The following is a 19,353-nucleotide window of genomic DNA, read 5'->3' as shown; positions in this document are numbered from 1 at the left end:
AACATTATTTTGTTTACAAAACAGTAAGTCCTGTTGAATAATATTACTTTTCATTGTCAGCAATAGTTTAGTAGTGACTAGAATTTAACATTCGTGGGAGGAAATAATTAAAAAATTACTGTTGTGATGTTGCGAATGATATAACTTTCCTAAACTTTAACTAATGGTAGCAAGTGGTTATGTTTCTTTTTACGGACTCTTGGTGGTTTGATCTTGAAATCAGCAAAGATTTGAGTTTCTCTGGACTAGTTCTGATAAGCTTCAATAAACAAAGCTTAAGGGAACTGAGGATTGGACATCCAGGATGTTACAATTTTTGGTCCTTCAAAGACATGTTGGAGTAACCAGAGGATACAGAGGGGATAACAAAGACATTACAGCCTGAAAGTTGGAGACTCTCTGTCTAAGGAAGAATGATAACAGGACCAAAGAATGCAGACCAATAGCCAATAAAGGAGAGAATATTAATTAAGTGAAGAGAATTGTGTAACTCAGAACCAAGGATTGTTAATTTCTTTGTTTGCCAAAATGTATAAATACATGAAAAGTCTTGAAAGGGACGTAAGTAGTTGGAATGATTCACTACCTATCTCTGGCCAGAATAAAGCAACACCTGGCTCACTAACATTTAAAAAGTAGTGTTAGAGGGTTTCATCTTTTCATGATGATTTTTCAAAACAGTGAAAATAAACCTAAATATAGTAAAGTATAACTTGCAGTGCATCTTTGCCTTCTTACAGACAGCACTTAGATCTTCTGGGAGAACAGAATCAGTGCAATCCTCCCTATTCATTCCATCTTTATTTTATTACTTTCCTTTTCCTTACTTAATTTACTCCCTAACCCTCATCTCAGACATGCACTTTAAAGTAAAGTAGAAAAAAAAAGGGTGAAATACAGAGTACAAATGGAAAAAAAGGGTAGCTAAAGAAAGAACAAAAGAGTGTGAAAGTGGAAAGTGAATGAAGAAGAAATGGTGAACACCTGATAAACCAGAAATAAGGGTAAAAGAGTCCACTAAGAGAACAGTACAAGAAGAAGAACACAGGAGAAAACAGGACACTGTTCTACACACTACACTGAATTAAAAGCAGATAAATAAACATGGAGGAAATACTTGTAAAATCAAGAGGGATAAAAAGGAGAAGCTAAACACTCAGTAGCAACAATCATGGAAACAAAGACAAAATTTTATAGGTAAACCTGATAAAAATTCAGTCCATCAGACTGATCACTTCTGTGGAAAAAATAAAGGATCAGTTTTATAAAAGTCACTTCAAGAAAGGAAAATAGTTCCTTTGTAGCATTTGTTGAGGAGTTGCATATCCTAGTTTATTAGACAATAGAGGAGCAGTAGCACTGACAGAGATTAAGGTGTCAGGACAAACAGATAAAACCAAGAGCAACAAAGTGACGAGAACCAGATGGTGATTATTCAAGATTTTTACAGAAATGTAAGAATGATGCGGTTAAATTGTTAACAGAAATTACACACTTCCTAAAATCAGCTACTGAACTAGAGTGTTGGAGGTAAGAAATTTACATATCATTAACAAAAATGCTAGAGTTGATCTCAAAATAGTGGTTCGGTGATCTTTGCTTCAGGAGCAGTAAAATTCATAGAAACTATGATTAAATACCTTGCTAAATTTGACACAATTGGGACAATATCACAAAACTTTAGAACAAAGTTAAGGAAGCTTTCCTGTATTCAGGGCCACTCTGTCAGTTACTCCACCACCATGAGAGACTTTAACAGCTGGGACTGAGACCACTTTGCAGCAGGCAGTTTCAGAGAGTCGATGGGTTCCCCACTTGACTCCCTGCACACCCCACTCTCACGCAGTCAAACAAAGTTTTCCACAGCAGTCTCAGACATCTGGGTCCTTTAAATAATTTTATCACAGTGCAACAACAAAATAACAGCTTCAGCTGGGTTCCCCCAAGGAGGGACTTTGAATAAAGGACTACCCAGGATTTTATACTTTCACAGTCTAAGTGCTGGATAGCCCAGTGTATTCCAGTTGAGTGGAATGGCTCCTGCTGTCTCTGAGTGTCCGGTCACCTGGCCGGTGCCACAGGTCCCCATGCCCTTTGTTGTGCAAAGATACTCGGCCAGTTCAAGGCCTCTTGACTCGGGTTCCCACCATTTCTCTCACCCAGAGCTCAATCTGCAGCTCCCACTGCAGCTCTACACTGAGTTACCTTCACTAAATGTATTCCTCAACCAAAAAAGTAAATCACCCTGCTGTACAGTGATTTTTACCTATACTAACAAACAATACATAAAATGTTTACTAACAATTATCTTTTGGAAAGCTTTTGAATTAACTTATTTTAAGAAATCATCTACTGAGGAAGCTAAGAGTATATCTACACTGCACAGTGTAGACATGTTCCTATATAGTTATGTAATATATTTGGTGTAATACATTTTACATGTTATGATAGGCCACATACATAGTGTAACATACATTCTCTGTTTAGAGCTGAAGCACTAGGCACTATTACCAAGTGTATTCCAATTGGCCCTTCTAAGAGAAAACTTTTAAAAAGCAATACATAATCAATTAATTGACAAAATGTGTTGTGAAACTAGTAGATTGTTTTGCTCTAGAACAAGAGTATATATCCTCTATATAAAAGGAAAAAATGTAGATTGATGTATTAAAAACATATCCACTTAACGACAAAGAAAATAAAAAATTAATCATGGATTATAAACTCCTAAGCTTCATGGCAGTTGCCAATCAGTTACAAATGAATTTAAGAACAAATACATCTATTGAGAAGAATAATTGTTCCTTGCCAGTACTCTGGCACCTTCTAAAGGCACTGGTAACAGTCTTCACAGGAAACCAGACTCTCATCTATACTGATCACTAGTATAAAAATCGACATTTCCACGCTACTTAATAAATCCGCAATTTTATGGTAAAGGGAATTAAGCTATTTAATAATATCATTATTATCAATATCATTATCAATATCACTGGGAAATAGAATCATAGAATAGAATCATAGAATAGAATCATAGAATGGTTGGGGCTGGAAGGGATGGACCTTCAAGATCATCTTGCTACAATCCCTTGCCATGGGCAGGGACACCTTTCACTGGACCAGGTTGTTCAGAGCTCCAACCAGCCTGGCCTTGAACACTTCCAGGATGGGACATCCACAACCTCTCCAAGCAATCTGTTCCAGTGCCTCATCACCCTCAGTGCAGAATTTCTTCCTAACACCTAATCTAAACCCACTCTATTTGAAGCCATTCCCCCTTCTCCTGTCACTACATGCCCTTGTAAAAAGTCCCTCTCCATCTTTCTTGTAGGCTCCCTTCAGATACTGGAAGGCTGCAGTTAGTCATCTTGGAGCCTTCTCTATACCAGTTCTCTCAGCTTTTCTTCATAGGAGAGGTGCTCCATCCCTCTAACAATTTTGGTGGTCCTCCTCTGGACTCGCTCCAACAGGTCAATGTCCTTACCATGCTGAGGACCCCAGAGCTGGATGCAGCACTTCAGGTGGGGTCTCACTGAAGCAGAGTAGAGGGGCAGAATCACCACCACTGACCTGTTGGGCACACTTCATTCGATGCAGCCCAGGATACAGTTGGCTTTCTAGGTTGAATACGAGGAAGAAATTCCTTACCGTGTGAGTAATCACGCCCTGGAACAGATTTCTTAGAGAGGTTGTGGAGTCTCCCTCACTGAAGATATTCAAAAACTGTCTGGATGCAATCCTGTGCAATGTGCTCTAGGATGAGCCTGCTTGAGCAGGGAGGTGGGACCAGAAGACCCACTGTGGTCCTTTCCAACCCTACCCATTTTGTGATTCTGTGTTTCTTTCTGGTCCCTTCCAACTCAAACCACTGTATGATTCTGTTGATTCTATGATTCTATAAAGCATGTTTCTCTGGAGTGAGAAGCCTTGTAGAGTTAGTATTCATCTTTTTCAGGATATTGGAACACGACAATGATTAAGCATTCATTAAACAAGTAAGAGAAAACAGTATATTTTGCCACAATATAACTGGTGAAATAATCCAAAATAGTCAAACTTGGGAAAGGAGATTACTCCGTGTATAAGCACACCGGTGCTGAAAAAAGGATGCCTTTCTACCACAAATCTGTAAAGTGAATTTCACACCACTGTAATACCATCTCTTTTCAAATATTTGAATTGAGGGCCAGAATCAAAATGACAGATCATGTATTAAGAACATATGAGAAATAATGGTATAAGATTTTTTAAGTGCTATCAGAAACTATATACCATTTTGTGTAATGAATTGGTCATGAGGTACTTCAGCAGAGATTTAGGTAACCAGATCTCTTTTCTGTTACATTGTCAGAAAACTAAATTCTATAAATAAATTATAATCCTTTACATATTACAACCACGACTTAAGGAAAAATGGAGAAATGGATGCTTTCATGCTTTTGTGTTTTACCTCTGCTTAGTATCACCGTTTTGTAAAATCTCTGTATTTCCAAAGTATCCTTTACTTAACTGACAATCCTGCGAAAGACCCATCAGGAAAATTCTAAATGTGCATTTGGAGTTTTGCCATGACTTTAAAAGGATTAAGACCAACCCTGTGTACCATTGCACACATGTAATAAATGTCATTGCTGCTTATGGGCTTTCCTTCACTATACTGGACACAGAAGGTATAAGTAAATGCAAATTGCTCCTACGTGCAATAATTCTGATAAACGAAAAGGACAATAATGGCTTTTTGAAGATCATGCTGTTGTAGAGGGTACCCTCATTAGATTCCCGAGTAATAATATTCCTTCGCACTTCATCACATGCACGCATGTAATTAATTCCATTTTCATAAATTCAGTATCTGTCATTATCGCAATAAGACTGACAAGTAAAAATTATGCTATAACCAAGGTTTCAGATTTTCACAAACCTGATTGAACACTTTTGCACAAGATTGTCTGTACACCTGGAAAGGGTTGAAGACAGGCTGCTCTTCTCTGCCCTTCAGCGTCAAAGGCAGGCATTGACTGGACGTAACACCATCTTCAGAAGAATTCTCACAAGACAGCTGGTCTTTCAAATATTCCTTTTGGAACAAAAAGCAACCACAGAACACTATAGGTGACCTAGCTTTCTAAGCGAAATTTACCTACCTTTCAAGCATAACTTTACAGTATGCTTGATAAAAGTTCCTTATAATACAGTAGGGAATAGGCAATCTCTTAGAAATAGAAACCTTTTTAAGAGTATCACCATTTTACAGCAAACAAGAAATAACCTCCAAGAACATCCAACTGAAGCAAATCGGAATAATCTAAGCTATTGTTTGGAAATTGTAATCACATTCTGCATATAAGTTCTCATTTAATATATATATATGTTAGTGGAAGTGAACAACAAATGTTTTTTATTACTTTCTATTAAACTTCTTGAACAAAATTCAATAGTTACTACATGACTGCAAATCAATTGTTTGATGAACATGCTCTAACCAGTTATTTAAACACAGGAAATAAATACTCTCCCACTTCACTTTTCAAAGGTATTTTTAACTATTTAAGCATTCAAAGACTAGAAGTAATTTATTATTTACATGGCAATTTTAGAAACTATAGTGTAACAGATGCATGATTATTTTGGACACAATCTTTCCTGTTTTCACTTCTTCAACTACTATGTAAATAAATCATCACTGCATGCCAATGAAGTGTTTTGATTAAATAGAACCATTTTATGAAGAGCTAGATAATGAAACATTTACACATCTATGTGCTGGAAGAACTACAGTGATTTAGCAGTTTATTGTTATTAAAATGAAGTCCATAATGATAGGATTGCCATAACACCAAGCATATACTCCAGGTGAGTCTTCATTAAGATGGGAGCAAATGCTCCTCTTATTTGCACTGCTACTGAGGCAAAAGAACATGTAAACTACCTGCCAAGGCACCCTGTGTCCCTCAGAGGGTCTTTCTAAAAGAAGAATTTGATCATTCTTTTACACTTATCCAGCTGTGGCCTGGCCTGAAAGGCACAAGTTCCCTTTCAATCCACACACACTGTTTCTCTCTTGTGTTGGCACTAAGATATGTTGTGAAACTAGCCAGAAAAAAAGAAAGGTTTCATGCAGATAAATAAGCCTCACAATTTCTAATATGAATACAAAGGGGGGCCTAGGAGTGGAAAAGCTCAAAGGCAAGAGATGCCTCTCTCTGCTGATTGCAGTCAAAAGTCAGGACTGACCAAGACAATTGCAAAATCGTCCTAGTGTATTTTAAACAAACAAACAAAACCCAAAACAAAAACAAACAAACAAACAACAAAAGGGAAAAAAATGAGCTTTTTTCACTTAAAACAACATCACAAACCAGTTGTGAAAACACACGCTAAATCTCTTACCTATATTTTTTCAGCCTTCCAAAATATCTGGGTTTTCCCCACTCATTCATGACTTGATGCCATAAAAAAAGGTCTTAGAATTATTGTGAAGGATGTTATTTAAAAGCTATTTCTATAAATTTATCAAATTTTCATAAACTTACTGGCTTCCATGTACACATTTTCACAAAATCTGTAGACAGTACTAAAGCAACCCAGCCCTCTGGATGACACAGAGTCAGTAGAAGCACATTATGTCAGTTTTTCAGAGGCAATACGGAAATATCTGTCCATGCTTGCTAGGGTTTGAACAATTCAAGTGGTATACAGCTCACCCCCCACTACAGGTTTTTTCTGTCTTTGGAATACTATGGATTTATGTTTTCAGGAAGACACTTATTCAACAATGGTAAATATATTATTTTAAGATCTCCTTAGTATAGTACATATTGTATGCTCTGAAAGGGTCATGTTTCAAAAATGTGAAAATATTAAATCACATGTGTAAACATGTGAACTATATCCTCACTGCACTGACTGTGCATGAAACCAAGAAGACAGAATGTTATTGATCTTGACACCTCAAAAGAATTTTCTCTTTGGCTGCCATTAGTAAAAAATGCTTTTAAAAATTATTATTTTTAATAAATACATGAAGGACTGTAGGCTGTTTTGAGTACTACAGTACTTTATAACATCATATCTCTATTTTCAAATACAGTTTCCAAGAATCCATATCCCTTTTCACCTGCTTTTCTAAGGAATATTTTTAAGAAGACAATTTTCTGTCTCGACATTTTGTTCTCATATACAATTACTAAGCAGTGGAGCATAAAGATCTCCAAACTAATTTTAAGAACACAATCCCTTTACAGTTCAAGGAGTCTCTAAACAAAAGGGTGAATCTTTGAACAGACAACCAAGGCTCTTTCTTGATAGTCAGGCCTATTAAACATAATTTCAGCATTAAAATGTTTTGTAATGGTTTCAAAGGCAATTCAAACTAACACAGTTAAGTCCTTCTGCGAGTCAATCTGGTCAGGATCTCTTTTTTTTTTTTTTAAATACATTTTTTTCCACTAAGAAATGTTCTATAATTAACAAAGCTCTTGCTTCAGAAATTCAAAGAGAGACACCTGGGATGTGGAAAGTCAGGCTGACGTCCCTCTTCCACCAAATTCTCTCAGCTTTTTACCTCCTATTAGAGCTGCTCCACTTTGTATAAATAACTGAATACTCACAGGAGTTGGATCTTGGATCAGGTCTCCAAAACCCAGTATGTGCATCCTATTCCTTCAACTAGAGTATGATTCTATTTTTGACCCTAAAAGTTACAGAATGCATTTTTACAGCAATTTCTACATGGTAAAACAACTCCAACAGGGGAAAAAGAAGGAGTTCCATGCTGGTAGCTAATGGTCTAGAGGTTTGGGGACTTAGTTTGGATGTGGGAGATGCAGATTCAATTCCCTGATCTAAACCAGGAAGAAAAAAGATCTGAGCCTGCATATCCTGTCCCTAGGCGACTGCCCTAACTGCTGGACTACATGCTATTTTTGGAGGTCTTGCTCATCATCTTTTCCTCATTGTTATACCTAAGAGTAATCCTGAATGTGCTCCAGGTGAAAAGGTTTTGTTTATTACAGTAATAATTTTCACTTCACTTCCCAAACCAGTTAATTGTTTGACATGAAACTTGAAAAGATTCTGTACTGTATTAATGTTACGTTGCCATTTCTACATACATGCTTCTAACGCTTCCAAATGCAGATGCATAAAGATTGTTTTTAAGCCTATAGTTAGGAACTAAACAGTTGATCTCATTTTCAGCAGCACAGTGACAGTACTAAGATGTTCTGTATGGCATTCATATAGACATAACTGTCTAATTGGGTTTTTATGCTATCATTTTTTTAAAAAAGAAAAATCCTAGTCTCTGCCTATATTTGCATTTTTTTGCATTTTATTACAAACACTTCTGTACACCTGCAGTGGTCTTAACAGGGCCTGCTTATGCATTCAAGGAATACTAATTTAGTAATTAAAGCTAATAAACAGAACTTTCTGAATCAAGCTGTGTAGATCTGTGTTATCATACAATTTAAGCAAACCTGTGCTTATTTCAGTGAATAAAATCAGAATGTTTTTGGTAACTTGGGGCAATTCATTACAGCCTTAGAAATAATGACATAATTCTTCTACGCTGTTAAAATTCCATGAGCAGAAAACAAAACTGAATTTCTTGACTGTAACTTCAAAAGCACTTCAGCTGAATAGAGTTGTCTAGATGAAGTAAGATTTCATGTGGATGCATTTACTTCCTCAGCAGAACCACAGTGTTTGTTTGTTTTTTAAATTAGAAGAGTTAATTTACCACATTTAATTTTACTTTTCATAACAGTCAATTTTTCAACAATTGCTTCCTTTTTTCAATTTTTAGTGGTTTTACTGTGCTCGAACTCCTAAAATGTGTCTGTGGTCTACAATACGAAACTTAAGGAAGTTTATGAGCCATACTACTGTCTAAGTACCTAAATAAAATCCATAGTGTTTCCTATAAAGTAATCTTTTCTATAGAAACACAGAAAAGTCTAAACTGAATGGATTTTATTACAATACAATATAGGATTTCATATCGACTTTAAGAACCATTATCACCTCCTTGACTAACCCTTAACTGCCAGCAGACGCTGCCCCAGGCCAGTACACACCTAATTGCTCGGTGAAAAGGCCATTTCCCTACCTCATTGAGCTGGATGATGTGATAAATTTGCCTCAGGTACTCGCTGCCACCTGGTTTGTGGCAGATATCCAGGACCATCATGTTTATTTTCTGCTCAGTGAATCCAAATGCAATACCTCCTTCCTCTAACGTTGCACCTTCTACTGTGTCTGAGGCACTAAAATACAGAAAAGATAGGAAGAGTCCTAAGTTAAATTTCTAAAAATCAAAATATTAATACAAACTCAGCTAAAACTACATGCTAAGAAAAACTTAGAAATATTTGGCTTCCAGAAATGTTCCACATATATCTCATATACATACATAATACACGCCAAATCACATTATTATTCTAATTTTAATCACTTTAATTGGAAAAAATGAACACATGAAACATTCTTTACTCTAAAGATATACAAGCAGCAAATATTTTTTAGTTTTCTTTTCCACTAGAGAAGTATCTTTGCTACTAGAAATGGCATTTGCATTCGATCTTTTGTGCATTTTTCTTTGCCTGTCGCTGCACATATTAAAGCCTAATTAACGTGTCAGAAAGGTAGCCATTACTCTAAGTATAGCTTAGAAGTTTTAAAGTGAAGTCTTTTTCTTCCCACTGGTATGTTGTTAACCATTTAAAAGGTACCTATTTGCCACTTGTTGAACTTTTTGCCCTGTACTGTTCCTTATTTTTCTTGTATTTGTGTGAAACTGACACCAAATAAAATCTGAAGATGACATTCCTAAGTGCCTTCAAAATTGTGCATTCAAATTTCTGATCATTCCCAGACTGCTCTCTCTGCATACAAGCATAAAATACCAGCACAGTATTGTTATTGACCAAGTCTACAAAAGAAGAAGTATGAAAACGATTTTTTCCTCAAATACTAGAGCTGTAACACAGGTATTTGTTTGCACCTTGACACATATGTGTCATGAACTCGAAACACCAACAAGAATATATTACTCTTTCTACAGTTGTTATTAGTATAATTGAAAATATAAAAAAAAAACATTTGGAATTTAAAAAAAAAATCAATATTTTATTGGTTTAGAAGTAAAAAAAACCCAAAAAAACGCCCACACCCCGAAACACTGTGGTTGCAGTATATCGTTGGAAGTGTGCCATAATTACAAAGTCAGTTCTGCTGAGAGTTGCTGTTTGACCTGCAGGGTCTCTGAAATGCTGCACAGCTGCTGGACATTAAAGTTGGTATTGTTTCCACATGTAGTTTCAGAATGTCCTACAGAGCAAAGAGTTTCAAAATATAAACTATAATTTTGTTCTCTGCTGAATGGAAGTAAGTGATAATCTGTTATTATGGTGTATTTTATAGAAAAGCTTAAAAGAAATTGATCTTTAAAATTAAAGCACACTTAAGGCTGATATTTGATGCTATGTACAGATACAACTTGAATTTCTTGTCCAAATTCTTAGCTGAGGACCTCTGACAAAGGAGTGTATCAGTGCTAGCACCCAAATGGTATCCTTTACTGCCCATCACTGTGCAGGTGAAGCAGATGATTGGATTCAGCCAGCACTATGATTAATGACTTCCTCTCTGGATTTGGGACTGCCTATCAATCATGTCATTAGGAAGAATGTGCCCTGAAAGAGGCAGACCTCAGCCAAGGAATAACTGCATTCATCTTAATCTGTATATTCACCCAGACAGCAAGGTCAGGGTCATCATGATGAAAAACAATAATCTTCAATTCAACAAATTACTTTGCAAAGATAGACATTTCTTTTCTTCTCAGGACATGTGTTCTTCAGAATCTAATATGACTGTTTACAGCTCTGGTGCTACCATAAAATGAAGGCTATTTTAATAAATAGTAATGCTTTCAGGCAATACATAAAACAGGACATGTGTGCAACTACCACTTTCTGAACCTTTCAATTAGGACTATTATTTTAAAAATTTTCTTAAAAATTAAGTTAAATTTTTACACCACAATGGAAGAACCCATACATAACTTAGACTTTTTATGTAAGTAGCAGTCCTGATAACAATAACGTAACACAAAATCAAGTAAGAATTTTGCTTATAAAAACTCGGCACACTTTGTTTCCACACCTATGTAGGTGAATCTCAAATAAATTTTTGAAATTTATAGTTTTTGTTTTCTTTCACACACTGTATCTATTAGAAGTCCACAAACATTTAAAACTACAAATGTACATATGCATGTGCATACATCTACACCAAAAAATCCTTTAATTAGGAAAGGGTTATATAACACCAACTTAGATTTTCCAATATGGTCATTCTGTTCCAAAGAAATCACATGAACATCATAAGTCTCCCCTTGATTGTTTTTAGTTTAATGATTATGTGACCGTTACTTACTTTAATTGACTATTTGAATTTCAGCTTTAATATATTAGCTTTATAATAAGCATTCATAACAATATTTATCTCTACATTGCATATCTCATCTTTTTATACACTGGATCCTTTTTTTCCCCCAGATATTGACTAATAATATTTGAATAAAAAATGGAAAAATAATGTTTACATTAGAATTCTATTGCAGAAATGCAACTGAAGTCAGAAGACTCAATTTCAACTACTCATTTAAAGAACAGGTAATGCATTCTTCATTATCTTAAGCTTAAAATTAGCAGCCCTAGTCACAAGCTAGTTCTCTCTTTTGTTGACACTGTACACATATAGGAAACATTTTCCCCCATTCCTTTTCCACAGACTGATACCTAATATATAATACAACATTTCTGCAGTTTGCAAGAAAACAGAGTAGTATATTAACTTAAAATTCTCAGCTTCAGAAGAAGTGCTAAAATTTTAGTTTTTAAAGGTTATCCACAAAATTGTCTTATCCTCCATTTGTATTTTTTAAGAACTACCTATTCTCTCAGTGACATTAAAAATTGTGTTATGGAACCTTTCTGTTAACTATCAATTTACATATTATCATTATGGGTTTTTTATTGTACACTTCTTTCAGTCACTGGCATCTGGTTTCAATCTTAATCGCTGGATTAGAGCATGTAAATTAGAATTAAATAGAAAAGTAAATATTACAAAGGTCAATGTCAATGAGCATTTGTGTGACACTGTTACTGGTTAGTGCTACTCACATTAACTGACTACTCATAGAAATAGGATACTGCCCTTTAAAGCACTGAATGAAAGCCTGCAATCACTATATCTTTTGTTTATAAGCACAAATCCAAACGTTACTGTCAGGATAGCAATGACCACAACCTTCAAGAATATTCATTGAGAAAAGCAGCAATCTTACTTTCAGTAGCTACAACTTAATTCAGTAAGTCATGTAACTCAAATAAATCTCATATTGGAAAATTGATGAACAGTATTTTTACAGAATGATACATGACTACAATATTAAATTAGACTGGACTAGGAACACATTGACATGTACACAACTCCTTGAAAAATCCCTGTAAGGATTAAAAACACTCAGACCTTAATGTTAAACCAGAAGGAAAGACTGGTATTTTCTCAGAAAGCCACAGCAGGGTATTCTCTGTTTTGATATAATCTACTTGCCCTGAGGGCTTGATAAGATTTTAGAATGAAGTATGCTCACTTTTTTTTTCACAAATGAACACTGACAGCTTTTCATAGTCCCTCTTAATTTATTCACCATAGCAAAATTGAATTACAAATATATTTAGCACTTGTTCACATTTTGAAAGATACAAGAATTGTATCTTTCTATACAAGAATTGTCCAGATTTTTGGATCATCACGAAAATATGAAATTTTGTAGTACTAGAAGACACTGTTTTGACGAAACAACCATGGTTTACTGTTTCAACAATACAATTAATTACAAACACATGGTATAAAGCCATCAATATAAGATCACTGCTCATCTCTTATTTTTTCAAATTAAACAATAGCCATAAATGTGCCAATAATCCAGTAAAATAAAGAGCAACCAGCATTTGAAAAGTACTATGTTCTTACCAGTCTGTGCTCAATTTTCTTGCCTTCAGCAACTGGCTTTCAATCCAGTTTGGTCTCTGCTGTTCAATGTTTTGTATAATCTTCTGGGTCACTTGCTTAGGACCACTTTTCTGTTTTCCCATAATACTTTCTAAGCACACACGAACTAAACTGAGTTTTTCTTTGCTCCATCTGTCAAGTGTTGCACCTGTTAAAAGTTCTGCAGTATTTCCATCCTCAAATATCCGACATATAATTAGAATCAAGTTCCAGACAAGCAGACCAGCTTTCTTCAATTCAGCAAAGTTTCTTGACATTTTTCTCTCAGCCAGAAAAAAGAAGTACTTAATTGGGGGAGGCAAACATGCAATCACTGTAGGTAACTTGCTGATTACAATAGATACTGCCTGAGCTGCAAGCCTTGTGAAGCCTTAAAAATAGAAAAGATATGATTAACATTAGCATTATAGTTCTATCACAGCATGCTTCTGAATGTTGTATGATAATTTCTAACTTCCTTTTGTACTGAAAATGGGTAAAAAGCTTAAGAACTCAACAGTGGAGCTTGACTTCTATTATAGTTTCTGCACGTAAATCCCACAAAACCTAAACAATTACACAAATTAAAAGCAGAGAACCTAGAAAATTTAGAATTCAGACTGTGACCCTCTTAACAATTAGTCTTGCTGTACACGGTCATTGCAGGATAAATGATAAAAACACCACCCAGGTATTCTGAATGGTAAAAAGTTGTCTTCAGAATCATAATACTTTTGCAACTTCATGACTGGAACGTTGCATTTAGTGTATCAGGATATTACTTACATTTATAATCTTTTGTTTTCTATCAATTCTTCCTATGTTCAGACCTGAACAATTTCAGTTTATCAGCTTTCATATAAGCATCTACACTAGATAGCACTACATTTTAAAGATTCCAGATATTAAAAGTAGCTACAGAAGTAACTACAGAAAATATGCTGCTCAAAACCCAAGACATATCTAAAATGAAAAAATATAGTAAAAGGTGATCCACAACACGGAGTTAAGCCAAGATTTTAAAAAACACCAAAACAAAACCCAAACAATCCAAGAAAACTCCAACTCATTGCACCCGCATTCTAAATACTTTTTTAATTTAAAAAAAAGCCATATCTGTTCTATATATCACACAGAAAAACTGATTTGTTTTTAAGCCTAACCCTTATGTCTCAGTTTGTATATCCATTTATGCTTAGCAATAACCTAAAATAGCCATACAAGTTCTAAACTAAGGTGAGAGTGCAGTGAAATGAACATGTATGGAAAGAAAGAATGCATTGATGCCCTGGCTTGGCCACAATCTACATATTCAAAAATTCATGCCAAGCTATACTACAGTGATACTACAGTATTGAAAATAATCAGGTAATATTTTGGTGGCAATAATTTATGACTAAATGTTTCCAAAAGTTAACCTTCTGAAATGACAGATGCTTTAGGCACTCTAGACTATAAAAATATATACCAGAAATCAACTTTATATCTAATCACCTTCCAAATATCTCCTCTTGTGAATATTATTTCTTTCTTCACTAACTGTTTCAACAACCGGACAGTAGCATATTTTATAACAGTTTCAGTGGGTTTTTTTATTCAAACATAAATTGCTATGTTGTAAAGTTGGGATGAATAACAATCATGACTGAGGAGATGATAATGAAAAGGAAAACTGGTTATAGCCATTGAGACCAAAGCATAGACACTATTTTTACTTTGCCTTGAATCCCACCCTATTACTGCCAGATGCTAAAAACATCTTCAGTATTATTATTATCAGTACTACAATACTGATTATTTTCAAAACCTTGTTTGTGTATGCATGGTGTAAGCCTCAAGAAGGAATAACTGAATTTTAACAAGAAGTACTAAAAAAACTCCCAACCACCACAGGATGTTTGGAAATTGTTTTGTTCACTGTCAAACTACAACACTCACAAAATCTAACTGTCCAGTTTAGGCATTAAAGGTGTAACAAGTTCTTATGACAAACTTATAAAACAGTATAAATGTCACCTACATTTCCCAGATTCTTTTCTCTTCATTTCCCGAGGAGTATAATTCCATTCCTTTGGAACTGTTTTCAGTAAACTTTCAGGTACTATTTGCTTGTGCTGGTAAGTTCCATAGTTTTCTGTTGCCTCCCATGAATGCATCAAAGAAATAATCTGTTTCACTACACCCTTGACTGAATTAATCAAAGTCAACTTCAAGCATCTGATAACTTCTGGCTCTGACTCACCACAACTGGAAACTTTAGAAGGAATAATTATTAAATATTCAGTAAGTGTAGTCATTTGTGTAAATCTGTTTCAGAAAAAAGCGTTTCAGAATTCTTATGGAAAGAAAAGTAACAACATTATGATTCATAATAAATTAGACCTTTTGGTGTGTTACAAATTAAAGAAAGAGTATAAAGCAAAATAATATAGCCATCTTGTACCATCTTAACACAGTACTAACAAAAAATATTTCCATTTATTTTCTTCATCCTCATTTCTCTTAAACTGATTAATGTCTTCCATTTTAATATGGAAAACATTTAATTACTTGTTAGGCATCAATGAGACAAACAGATATACCTTTTTTCCTATTTCCTTGTTTTGAAGGGTTAATGAAATTGCATTTATTAGATACCCAAACTGTTGCACTAGAGAACTGCAAAGAAAGAAAAGGTATCTTGGAAACAAAAATACATACAAATAATAGTCATCAACAGAAACACAGCATGTCATCAGTGATTGCATGTTGAAAACAGACCATCATAAGTACAGCTATTGACATTACAAGTATCAATCTTCTCCACATTCTTAATACCACAGCAAACTGTAGTTTCTCCCTTGCTATGGAGCTGCAGTTGTCAGGAAGAGTGTTGCAGAGCATATCAGAGATGTGTTTTGACATGTTAGATCCTTCACTCATACTTTTGTTTCTCTGTGGTTTTTGCTGATCTAATCATGGTCTTTCTGGAAGCTCCCATGCAACATTTCTGTTTTAATTCAGCTTACACCTTAAACTTCTATTTTTTGCAGTCCTGTTTTGCTCTGAGGAATACCTGAGCACTTTTATGACCATTGTTTTCTATTTTGTGATACTCATAATCCTATTTCTCCTTTTACATTTTCCCATTTTCTTCCTTTCTTTTCCTGTGAACCTTCCTATTTTTAATGCATAATTTGCAATATCACCCTTCTAAATCTCACCCCTCTTTTCTGGTTGAATACTACTTTTCCTTGGGGACAGTTTTAGTTGCTTTAATTGTTAGGGCAGCTCTCTCTCTTCACTGAAAATCAAGAGGCTCTCTGCCTGTTGACAGCAGAGTCTATATCCCCATCAGGGTATTTCTCTCTCAGTAGGAGAAGGAGTGCTTCCTTCTCTTTTTCTGCTCTCCTTCAATGCTGTCTTATTTTTAAATCATGCCAAAGGTCTGGAATCCTTAATGCATAGAGACAAAGAATCTTTACTGGTAGAGACCTACAGAAATGTTCTGCAGACAGCCTGCTGGTAAGACAGACACTTAAGGTAATCAGACTCCTCACTGACTACACTGCTCCTAAACCTCTGTGTTCTTCAAAATTTTCATCACTCCTACCATGGCCCAATTGCACAGAACACTTCAATTATACTATAATTTTGAAATAAACTACCATCATTTTATCTGATTTATCAAGGTAAAAAAAAATATTCACTACATGTCTGAAAACCAACAGGGTTTAATGTCAGATTTTAAGTGCTTATTAATAAATTAAGTACCTGTCATGCTGTATAAGCAATTCCACAACTGCTCTTTTTCCATGTAGGTCTCAAAAGCAATGCCAAGAGATTTGGGCGATAAAGTGCAGTAAGACAATACTGTGAAGATTGTTTCAATCAGAGTAGGCTCTTTGTTATTTATCTGTTCTAAGAGAGAACTTTGTTCATCACGATTCAATGCTTCATGTCCTTCAAAATAAACAAAAACATAGTTCAAATAATTTCCAAGTAATTCAAGTTCTCAGTAATAGATAGCATTAATTAAAACAAACTGCAAACTAAATCTGAATAATGTTTTAAACAGCAATAACATTACAGATACTAAAATCTGGTCTTCCTCTGCATAATGACAGTTGACTGTCTTCCTGAATTATGTGTAGCCATTAAAAAAAGACTCAGGTATGTTTTCAAATTATGGAATATGCCTATTTAATTCAAAATTAACTCAGTATATAATTAGAAATTATTTACTAAATATTAATCAGAATTAAACTGTACTACTTCTGTAGAATTACAGTCCAAAAGCTATTACTGCTTAATTCCTCTTACTGGTATTATGGTCATAGGAAACAACAGAACTCTAGTTATATAACATTTTAAAAAGTAGCAGCTGCATAGTTCCCCAAATGTGTTGCCTTTGTTTCTCAGAATAAAACAGTTCTGCAAAACAAAATCGCAGCCCTGCTAAGGTAGACATTTTAAAGACAACTAGTGATTTTCATAGAGTTGACTGTAATGGCTTATAAAACATGTATTTCCAGATGTTTCTGAGAATCACTACAAAGTAATCTCCCAGCTGAAAGATAGTGATGTGTTTAAAGCTCTTGAAGTCGATGTGACTCAATGGCTTTGACTTGTGCTAATGTCAAAGACCTCAGCTTCCCACATACTTGTAGAATATCATTGTGATGTTAACAATCGTAACAAATGACAGAGCCAGAATCCATTAAATACTTTTAATTTAAATTTCTAGTTTGCAAAACTGGAGGTTTCTGTAAAAATTATTTAAATAAAATGCTTCACAATGTCTTTGCTTTCTGCCAGTCTGGCTGTCCTTACTTGTAGCAACCTGTGCAGGAGAAAGATAGGAGAGACTAAATTTCTAGACTGTGTTTTTTCTAGCAATTCAAACAGCCTTCAAAATCTATCACAGTGGGGCACTGTTGCTTTCCACCTATCTTTGAATGAATGGCTTGAGAATGCTGTAAAATTTAAAAATCTCATTTTACTCTCCTCTGAATTCCAACAACCTAATTCACACATTATTGTAAAGCAGCCAATTTGGATAGTGTGCAACCTTAATGGAAACAGCCCAGAGTATGTAAAAATCTAAAAAACATGATCAGTGATTTCATAACCAACAAGGTGTGGGGTTTTTTTCCCAAGGCAGTAGATAGGTCAGCAATAAGATTTTTTTAATCAGGTTTTTTTTTTCCTATGAGTTGAGTGAGCTGGCATATATTGCTTCCAATGCCTGATGCTTCTCAATGAAGAATTAAATGGATTCCTCACAATTCACTCACAACCAGGTGTTGTAGTTTTAGTTAAATGGGAAGAATTTTCAGCGATGAATACTTCATACCACCAGGTAATTTGGAGCATGGGGGACAGCTCCTCATCCGAGCTGTCCCTAGTGTCTTGGAACCCACCGGAAAATCCCTGCAGTGGAGCATCCTGGGAACTTAGAAGACAGGAGATAAAAGGGGGGCAGGGGCCAAAATTATCTTCTGTTTGTACCTGGTTTTTGCCCACTGGAGCACCGCAGACTCTCAGAGTCTTTGCAGGGGGCCATCATGCCTCAGCTGTGGCTGCTTTTAGCCTCAGCTCAGAGCTGGTTTTGCATCAGACCGGGGACACCGTGGCCCCAGCCGAGCCGTCCCAGCGTGCCCAGCCCCGTACGGAGTCGCTGCCGCCTCAGCAGCTATCTCGCAGCAGGCAGAGAGCTGCCATCACTGCCAGCGCAGGGATTCCCCTCCTGGCAGTCGCCACTGTCTCAGCTGCAGCCTTTTCGCTCTCTCGCCTGCTGAGAGCCCCCCGGGCCGCAGCACCACGCCGGACCAGCCCTGGCCCCACCACTGACACCCAAAATGCTTTGCTATGCCACAACCCACCCCGCCGCCTCAGCAGCATAGGGCCTTCTTTGGGCAAAATAGCCTTCCAGGTTTTGTTTTAACCTAGGGGGAAGGCAGATAGCTAGATAATATTTTCTAATCTTGTGGGGTTTTGTTTCTTTCCCTTTTTGGTAAAATTGTTATTTTCCCTTCTTCGTTCAGACTCCTCATAAGTTTTACCTTCTCTATACTGGGAGGAGGGAAATAAAAAAAAAAAAAATAAAAAAAAAGGAGGGCTCATCTCATTAGAGGTCTAACCTCCTGAATAGATTGTCATTAAACCAAGACACCAGGGATATGTCTTCTAATATGAATATGACAAAGAAATAACCAACAAAGCAGAAAAAGTTGTTCAAAAAAGAAAACCCAAAGGTATTCAAACTGTGAGATGAAATTTGAATTGAACTTCAATTATGCTACC

The 19,353-nt window shown here is 35.6% G+C and overlaps 1 protein-coding gene across 2 annotated transcripts in view; it reads right to left on the bottom strand.

Annotated features, from left to right (window-relative positions):
* Positions 1–19,353, bottom strand: part of KIAA0825 (KIAA0825 ortholog) — a 106,011-nt gene that overhangs the window by 7,583 nt on the left and 79,075 nt on the right. The window contains exons 14-18 of one of the 2 annotated variants that reach the window (XM_029958173.1): positions 16,822–17,010; positions 15,089–15,322; positions 13,051–13,459; positions 9,113–9,269; positions 4,922–5,077 (exon numbers count right to left, since the gene is read on the bottom strand). In XM_029958173.1, coding sequence (XP_029814033.1) covers positions 4,922–5,077; positions 9,113–9,269; positions 13,051–13,459; positions 15,089–15,322; positions 16,822–17,010 — 1,145 coding nt within the window. The remainder of the gene's footprint in view (positions 1–4,921; positions 5,078–9,112; positions 9,270–13,050; positions 13,460–15,088; positions 15,323–16,821; positions 17,011–19,353) is intronic. The other variant, XM_029958174.1, reaches the window with a different exon arrangement.

The sequence above is a fragment of the Manacus vitellinus genome, unplaced genomic scaffold, assembly GCF_001715985.3.
Source record: "Manacus vitellinus isolate BGI_N305 unplaced genomic scaffold, ASM171598v3 scaffold_145_pilon, whole genome shotgun sequence".
NCBI lineage: Eukaryota > Metazoa > Chordata > Aves > Passeriformes > Pipridae > Manacus > Manacus vitellinus.
This window is presented reverse-complemented; position numbering and strand designations above follow the sequence as displayed.